Source organism: Notolabrus celidotus, chromosome 22, assembly GCF_009762535.1.
Source record: "Notolabrus celidotus isolate fNotCel1 chromosome 22, fNotCel1.pri, whole genome shotgun sequence".
Lineage (NCBI taxonomy): Eukaryota > Metazoa > Chordata > Actinopteri > Labriformes > Labridae > Notolabrus > Notolabrus celidotus.
The window spans coordinates 24,182,984-24,192,141 of NC_048293.1; the positions used below are offsets into that span (position 1 = coordinate 24,182,984).

The 9,158-nt window shown below is 46.4% G+C and overlaps 1 protein-coding gene across 3 annotated transcripts; it reads left to right on the top strand.

Annotated features, from left to right (window-relative positions):
- The first annotated feature begins 460 nt into the window (after positions 1-460).
- On the top strand, positions 461-8,801 carry ak7b (adenylate kinase 7b). Of its 3 annotated transcripts, none has more exons than XM_034674249.1 (19): positions 461-581; positions 1,141-1,156; positions 1,402-1,568; positions 1,667-1,775; positions 2,006-2,100; positions 2,199-2,309; positions 2,389-2,472; positions 2,712-2,800; positions 3,889-3,979; positions 4,099-4,176; positions 4,385-4,534; positions 4,643-4,771; positions 5,982-6,078; positions 6,407-6,535; positions 6,620-6,691; positions 6,803-7,000; positions 7,095-7,315; positions 8,215-8,373; positions 8,455-8,801. In XM_034674249.1, the coding sequence occupies exons 1-19, from the start codon at positions 465-467 to the stop codon at positions 8,491-8,493; spliced, it is 2,151 nt and encodes a 716-aa protein (XP_034530140.1). In that variant the 5' UTR covers positions 461-464; the 3' UTR covers positions 8,494-8,801. The 3 variants fall into 3 exon arrangements, with proteins under 3 accessions (XP_034530140.1, XP_034530141.1, XP_034530139.1); XM_034674250.1 differs by lacking the exon at positions 1,141-1,156 and having other exon boundaries at positions 1,386-1,568; positions 8,455-8,527; positions 8,604-8,801; XM_034674248.1 differs by lacking the exon at positions 1,141-1,156 and having other exon boundaries at positions 1,386-1,568.
- The last annotated feature ends 357 nt before the right edge of the window (positions 8,802-9,158 follow it).

A 9,158-nucleotide genomic window follows, 5' to 3' on the forward strand; every position in this document is an offset into this window, starting at 1 on the left:
GATCTGATTTTTACACTTTGATTTTGAGTATGATTCTGAATCCAGACCTCCATGGGTTAATGATTTTGGTTTCCATTGATCATTTTTATGTTATTTGGTTCTCAACACAATCCACTTTGTACTGAATAAAGATTTTTAACTGGAATATTTCATTAATCGTGATCTAGGATGGGTTGTTTAAGTGTTCCCTATATTTTCTTGAGCAGTGTATATTATATTGGTTGTTCTGGGTACTTGATGTGTCCTCTGTGAGTTCATTTGGGGGGACAGGAATATAGTTCTTTAAAGATTTTGAACTATTTTATTTTTGTTTAAAGTTTTTAAAATAATGTCAAATGTAGAAACCAAAAAAAAAAAGAAGATGGCCCAAAGTGCATTTTTCTTGTCACCTAATGAGACGATGTTAAACCATAAACTGAAAACAGTGACACGCTTGCGCACGCGCGTTGTGTCCGAGCGTATCCATGGCGACAAAAGCATCGAAAACAGCAACCAACATGGCGGAGCGGATCAGACAGAGGTCACCAAAGAGGGTTTTTATCAACAACATAGACTCATACACGTCTAAACACATCTCCAAGGTAAATATGACCAACATGTTCAACTTAAAGGAGCTGTTACATCATCTAATCTTATCTTATAACACACGAGTTACGACTCAATCGCAGTGTAGTGGTTCAGTTAGCTCTGCCTCCATGTTTGTAGTTTTTATCAGAGTGTACAGGTCCCGTTAACTCTGTCTCCATGTTTGTAGTTTTTATCAGTGTAGTTGTTTAGTTAACTCTGCCTCCATGTTTGTAGTTTTTATCATAGTGTCATGGTTCAGTTAACTCTGTCTCCATGTTTGTAGTTTTTATCAGTGTAGTGGTTTAGTTAACGCTGCCTCCATGTTTGTAGTTTTTATCATAGTGTCATGGTTCAGTTAACTCTGTCTCCATGTTTGTAGTTTTTATCAGTGTAGTGGTTTAGTTAACTCTGCCTCCATGTTTGTAGTTTTTATCATAGTGTCATGGTTCAGTTAACTCTGTCTCCATATTTGTAGTTTTTATCAAAGTGTAGTGGTTCTGTTAACTCTGTCTCCATGTTTGTAGTTTTTATCAGAGTGTGGTGGTTCTGTTAACTCTGCCTCCATGTTTGTAGTTCTTATCAGAGTGTGGTGGTTCAGTTAACTCTGTCTCCATGTTTGTAGTTTTTATCAGAGTGTGGTGGTTCAGTTAACTTTGTCTCCATGTTTGTAGTTCTTATCAGAGTGTAGTGGTTCAGTTAACTCTGTCTCCATGTTTGTAGTTCTTATCAGTGTGTGGTGGTTCAGTTAACTCTGTCTCCATGTTTGTAGTTCTTATCAGTGTGTGGTGGTTCAGTTAACTTTGTCTCCATGTTTGTAGTTTTTATCAGAGTGTTTGCTGGGAGCGGATGCTGATGGAGAAAATGAAGAAGAGGAGGAGAGGAGGACTTCAGACCACATTGGAGAGAAATCTTTCCATGTTGTTGGGACTGTTTCTGGGTCCCCTGAGGAGGAGGAGGAGAAGGAGGAGGACGACAGACCGTACCTGCTGGAGGAGTATTCAGTGAGCTTACTGTGACATAAACATTTGTACTTTTAGATAAGAGTTCATTTAAAGCCGTGTTTGTGACATTTCTTCTTTATTTTATGGTTTGTATAAAGAATATGAACAGAGACGCCCTGCTCTCCAAACTGATGCTCTGCGACGTAGTCATCTACAACATTACCCAGCATGCCGAGCAAGTGGATGAGGCTCTGTGGGCGGTCACAGGTGAGCAGCTTTGTGTCTGAACTCCTGTTTACAGACTGCTGATGCCTTTAATGTCCCTTGATCTAAATCTAAATAAATATCTACATATTAAGAAGTGTTCACTAGGAAATAAACATTGTGTGATTGATAAATCCTCTTTAATCATCAAAATGCATCCATAGAAATCTGTAGATATGACCTCTTAATAATCAATGAATCAGGTGATGATGATGATGATCCTGTATTTGCAGCTCTGCATGATCAAATGGAAACGTTCTCTGCACCGAAGACCTTCATCCTCATCTCCACTGTGATGACCTGGGCTTGCAGCAAACCTGTCGATCCTGTAAGAGAGCTTGAACTCTGACAAACTTTAACTCTCTCAAACTTTAACTCTCACAAACTTGAACTCCTCCTCCTCCTCATGTGTGTGTTGTGTTTCAGGACGATCTGGAGCTCCCGTTCACTGATGAGTTTTTCCGGAGGAGACGATCTCACCCTAACTTCAAACGTCACATCGACCTGGAGAAGAGGGCGGTGAAGATGGGAAAAACTGTGAGTGTGTGAGCCTTACAGTGGGACGCTTTGACAGGAAGAGGAGACGTGTAAATGAACTCTGTGATGTTGATTTCAGAACAGGAAGCTGTTCTCCACGTACGTGGTGGCGTCAGGGCTGCAGTACGGGATGGGAGAGCAGATCTTTCACTTCTTCTTCAAGGTGAGCTCTGAATTCTGAAGAGAGGATCTCATGATGCTGCCAATGTGTTCAGTCTGGATGTCCAGTGAACTTTGCGTTCCTGTAATATGCTCCACATCCAGTCCACCTTCTTGGGTTGAATACAGAAACCTTGAAAATACATTTGAGTCTTTATTCTGTCAGCTAAACTCAAGTCTCCCTGCTGTCAGTGCATCATTTGAAACATTGAAGAGAGGAGTGATCATTTATCTTGTTATCAGACGTCCTGGCTGGGACAGAAAGAGAGGATTCCTGTGTTTGGAGACGGACTGAACATCGTCCCCATGATCCATGTGACTGACCTGGCAAGGTGAGACACACACACACACACACACACACACACACACACACACACACGTTCATGTATTAACTCTCTGTATTGATGTGTATGTAAAGTTTGAGCTGACGTGTTTAGATTGCAGGGTCTTCCAGTCGTCAGATCTCTCTGTACATCTGTTTGAGCGTGTGATGAAAAAAGATCTTCAAATTAAAATCATAAAACAGTAAACCTACTTTAAATATTATAATCATACAGTTAGAGATCTGTGCAAGCTATTACTTACCTATATCTTAAGTAGGGGAGAACGGGGTTGGTTGTCACACTTTTTACTGTTTTGATTTGGGTTGGTTGTCACACACTATGGGGTTGGTTGTCACACACTATGGGGTTGGTTGTCACACACTATGGGGTTGGTTGTCACACACTATGGGGTTGGTTGTCACACACTATGGGGTTGGTTATCACACACTATGGGGTTGGTTGTCACACACTATGGGGTTGGTTGTCACACACTATGGGGTTGGTTATCACACACTATGGGGTTGGTTGTCACACACTATGGGGTTAGTTGTCACACACTATGGGGTTGGTTATCACACACTATGGGGTTGGTTGTCACACACTATGGGGTTAGTTGTCACACACTATGGGGTTGGTTGTCACACACTATGGGGTTGGTTGTCACACACTATGGGGTTGGTTGTCACACACTATGGGGTTGGTTATCACTCACTATGGGGTTGGTTGTCACACACTATGGGGTTGGTTGTCACACACTATGGGGTTGGTTGTCACACACTATGGGGTTGGTTATCACAAACTATGGGGTTGGTTATCACAATGGTATTTCAATGATTTTGCCAACATAGGGGTTGGTTGTTACATGTGACAACCAACCCCAACTGGAATTTTTTGCTAGCATCAAGGCTAACAACCATCTAACCACTAGTTAGCTAGCTAATAAAACTCTAAACTATAGCTTTCCCCTCACACTTTGTAAGGGTAACACTTGTTTTGTTATAAACCCATCGTTTAAAATGATGAGGTAATATTTAAATGAGGATATTTTTTATTGTTATCATTGTTATTACTGTTTATTTTTTATTGTTGTCCCAAAGTGTGGTTCAGAACGTGATCGAACATCAGCCGATGCGGTATTACCTGCTGGCTGTGGACCAATCACACAGCAGCATGGAGGACATTGTGAAGGTGTGTGGGAAATAAAGTTAAAATAATGTGTAATAAATCATAAATATACGACCTGTGAGGCGACTGAACATGTTCTAAAGTCCTGAAGTGAAAAGTGTGTGTGCTCTCTCCTCCGTCAGGCGGTTGCTTCTGTTCTTGGACCGGCAAAGATCCAGAAGAGACCCTTTGAAGAAGCGTTCCTGACTCAGGACCTGAGTGTACGTCTCACCTCTCTGACCTCTCACCTTTCAGCTTCAGTGTTTTTTTTAAATCCTCTCAGACACAGTTATTGAAAAGCTTCAGAAACGTGCTGCGTTCATGGAGATGATGTTGACATGTCTGTGGTCAAAAGCACGTTCACGTGTTTCTTCTTCAAAATGAATATTAAAGAATTTAAAAACAGTATAGATGTTTCTCCTGTTTCAGGTGATGGAGGTGGAGTCCCTGCAGGTGAACCTTCGTATGGAAGCGGTCCACATTAAGGAGCTGTTCTCTGTGAGCTGGTGCTGTGAGTCCGGACTGCTTGAGAACCTGGATCAGGTGGTGGAGGAGTTCAGACAGACCAGAGGGCTGCTGGTAGGACGCGTCAACAGATTCAGAGATTTAGTATCTCTGAGTGTCTACGCTCGCTAACCTGTGGTTTGTTTGTGTGTGTGTGTGTGTGTGTGTTTGTGTGTCTCTCAGCCCCTGCGTGTGTGTGTTTTAGGTCCCCCTGCTGTTGGGAAGAGCTCAGTGTGCAAACAGATCAGTAAACATTACAAACTCCACCACATCACACTGAAGGAGACCATCTCTGAAACCATCGCTCAGCTGGTGATCTCACACACACACACACACACACACACACACACACACACACACACACGTGTGCATGTTTTCAGTGCACAACGTGTCCCCAACATTAAAGCTAACGTTTGTTTAAAGTGATCTTAAATTAACTCTTTGTGAGCTGTCACTCTGGTTCTGGTTGCAGCAGGACTCTTGCACTCCGGTCCTTTACATCATCACACTGTGTGTTTGTTATGATACCTCTGCAGGCCAGCCGTGACCTCACGGACAGATCATTGTTGTTTGATCCTCATCAATCAATCAATCTTTATTTGTATAGCGCCAAATCACAACAAACGTTATCTCAAGACGCTTTTACAAACATAGGAGGTCTAGACCACACTATGTCAAATTATGAACAGAGACCCAACTTCAAGACAGGGTAAGACTCAGTCTGACCCCACCTTAATCCACCATGAGCATTGCACATCGCAGTATTTAGCTAGTTACAGTGGTGAGGAAAAACTTCCTTTAACAGGCATAAACCTCAGGCAGAACCAGACTCATGTTAGACAGCCATCATGCCTGAGTTGGGTCTGGAAAGAGGGATAGAGGGGAGTAAGAGAGAGAAGTGATAGTGATGAGACGAGTAGTAGAAGCTGTTGCCGCTGGAGTCCAGCACGCCCGTATCAGCTGGAGTCCAGAACGTCCACAGCAGGAGGATGTCTACGGCAGCTCAGAGGAATCTACGAGACAAGGGAGCTCAGGGACTCCAGAAAGGTCTATGGTTAGTAACTTTAATGGGACAGGCAGAGTTAAAGTAAGTGATGAAGGGGTTGGGGGGAAGGGGGTGAGCTAGGATCCCAGTGTGTCAGTGCATCAGTTCCCCTGGCAGTCTAGGCCTATCGCAGCATAACAAAAGCTGGTCCAAGCCTGAGCCAACTCTAACTATAAGCTTTATCAAAAAGGAAAGTTTGAAGCCTACTCTTAAAAGTGGAGAGGGTGCTTCCCGGACCCTGACTGGTAGATGATTCCAAAGGAGAGGGGCCTGGTAACTGAAGGTTCTACCTCCCATACTACTTTTAGAGATTTTAGGTATATCCTCATGAATCTGCTCTCAATCACAAACTGAAGCAGCGGGAACATAACTTTTAAATCTACCTTCAGAGACGACGTCACCTTAAAACACGAACGTCTGCAGAGGAGAACATTTCAGAGTGTGAAGGGTTAATGACACGTTTCCTTCCTGTCCCAGGAGTCTGCTGTGGATAACTACGATCCAGAAGCAGAGAACGACCACTCTGCAGAGGATCTGCTGTTCAGTCTGAAGGAGAGCATGGAGCAGAACGCAGGTACACACAGCAGGGGCTCAGCTGCCTGTGATCACCTGTACAGAGTTACCTGTTCAAACACCTCCAAACACAGCACACCCAGGACCCCTGCTTTATGTCTGACGCAGCGCGAGCAGACGGACCAGAGAGCCTGAACTCTGTCTTTGGTGTTTCTAAGAAGCAGCCTGACTCTGATAAACCTGAGAGGAGACAGGAGTTCTTTTAGTCTGGGGTCCGTGTTCACATTTTTAAACCTCTGTCCTTCCCAAAGCTCCCCCCTTCATTCAGCCCGACCCTGACTCATTGTCTAACTCCCTCAGATCTTCGCTGTAACGTTTCCTCTCTGCAGGTTGGCTGGAGGATCATCTGTTAGTGAAGGTGCTGAAACACAAACTGACGTCCAACCCGTGCAGAAACCAGGGCTTCATCCTGGACGGATTTCCAAAGACATGCGAGCAAGCTAAAGAGCTCTTCTCTGGTAACACACACACACACACACACACACATACAGACACACACACACACACACATGGACCCTCGCACTAATGTAAATGTTCTCCAGCTCCTTCAGATGAAGACCATGAATCAGAAGCTGAAACATCCCTGAGCTCTTCACAGGGAAAGATCATTCCAGGTTTGTGTTATTCTCTGACGTGTTTCTGAGGTCATTCTCATCGACAGAGAGAAACTGAAGGCCCTGATTTCTGCTGGTGTAGTGGTTTCAAGGTCTCGTTGTGTTCTGCAGAGTTCCTGTTGGTCCTGGACTCCTCAGACTCCTTCCTGCAGGACCAGGTGATGAATCTGCCCGAGCGGCTCGTTCAGGAGTGGAACTACGAGCAGGATCACTTCCTGCAGCGCCTGAACAGATACAGAGAGACAAACATGGAGGAGGAGACCGTCGTCAACTTCTTCGATGAGCAGGACCTCTCCCTCCTGTACCTGGGTAAATAAACACCCTGCACGTCTGCGAGTCCTGATGAAGACTTCAAACCATCAGACCTTCTCCTCTTCCTCTTCTTCCTCCTCTTCCTCTACAGAGGTCACCAGCAGCAGTGAGACCGACTCCCTGCAGCTGATGCAGAAGATCATCGACACGCTGGGACCGCCCAGGAACTACGGCTGCAGCATCCAGGAGAAGGAGGAGGAGGAGAGGAGGGAGGCTGAGCAGAGCATGATGAGGGAGGAGCAGGAGAGAGCTGAGGAGATGAGGAAGGAGGAGGAGGAGGCCAGACACAGAGCTGCACGCTGGGAGGAGTGGGTATGTGCTGGGGAAGAGGGTATAAACTGGGAGGAGAGGGTATGTGCTGGGGAAGAGGGTATGAACTGGGAGGAGAGGGGATGTGCTGGGAGGAGAGGGTATGAACTGGGAGGAGAGGGGATGAACTGGGAGGAGAGGGTATGAACTGGGAGGAGAGGGGATGAGCTGGGAGGAGAGGGGATGAGCTTAGAGGAGAGGGGATGAACTGGGAGGAGAGGGTATGAACTGGGAGGAGAGGGGATGAGCTTAGAGGAGAGGGGATGAACTGGGAGGAGAGGGTATGAACTGGGAGGAGAGGGTACGAGCTGAGAGGAGAGGGGATGAGCTTAGAGGAGAGTGTATGAACTGGGAGGAGAGGGTATGAACTGGGAGGAGAGGGTACGAGCTGAGAGGAGAGGGGATGAACTGGGAGGAGAGGGGATGAGCTGGGAGGAGAGGGTATGAACTGGGAGGAGAGGGTATGAACTGGGAGGAGAGGGTATGAACTGAGAGGAGAGGGTATGAACTGGGAGGAGAGGGTATGAGCTGGGAGGAGAGGGGATGAACTGGGAGGAGAGGGTATGTACTGGGAGGAGAGGGTTTGTTAGGTTCCAGGGAAAAGAGGAAACATTGTCAATTTTCGTTTAGATGACAGGAAAAAACATTCGACTTTAAGTTGCACAAAACACAACAGAGCAGTCCTGAGGTGAGAGGCCAGCAGGGGGAGCCAAACCATAAAACAAAGAACAAAACTCTTCCTAAACACACACATCCTCACCCAGCTCACCTGTCAGATATAAAGTCACCTTCAGACACCTGTAAGAGCACCAGGAGCTCTGACCCCAGCTGTGTGCAGGGTTTGAGCTAACGTGTTCACAGATAGAGAGTCTGTGAATCAAACTGAACCTTGTGTGTTTCAGACTCGGCGCAGGGACGAGGAGAGGCGGCATGAGGAGGATCTGCTGGAGGCTCAGACCGTCTCTATGAGGACTTACCTGGAGGAGCACGTGATGCCCACCCTGCAACGTGGCCTGTTGGAGTGCTGCACAGCTCGGCCTAGTGACCCTGTCGACTTCCTGGTACTACACCCTCATCACTACCTCATCATGTACACCTTAGATCACCTTGATCCTGATCACCTGTTGTTGGTCTCGTTCCAGGCAGAGTTCCTCCTGAAACACAACCCGTCAGACTCCTGACAAGGAGGGTCAGCGTGTGTGTGTGAGCAGAGAGGCCTGAGAGGAGGGTCAAACACAACCCGTCAGACTCCTGAGAGGGAGGGTCAGCGTGTGTGTGTGTGAGCACAGAGGCCTGAGAGGAGGGTCAAACACAACCCGTCAGACTCCTGAGAGGGAGGGTCAGCGTGTGTGTGTGTGTGAGCACAGAGGCCTGAGAGGAGTGTCAGCGTGTGTGTGAGCACCGAGAGTGTAAATATGTTGCATGTGTGTTCGAGACGTTTCTCATGTTTCATTTAAATGAATAAACCCTCCAGGAGAGGTTAGACCGGTCTCTGTGTTTCAGTGTCCCTCTGCTCGAGCTGGTTCGTGATGAGGTCTGATCCGTCTCCGTCCCCTGATGGATTTGGTTGTATAGCCTCTCCGCTCCGTTCGGGCTCTGCTGAGCCGGCCGTCACTTCAAACCGTCCTGAAACAGCCGTGACAGCGAGCACCAAACCAGAGCTCATTAGGAAGTTAATTTGCGTAATGAACCGGGCGAAGTGAAAGTAGACACGCTCGGGTCATAATGGCTGTGATTTGGCTGCAGATCTCAGGAAGAAGAGGTGTTTCTAACCGCAGCGTGTTCGTGTCTCTCTCATGTCGACGCTCCTGACTCCAAAGTGAACATAATTGCTCTGACTGAACAG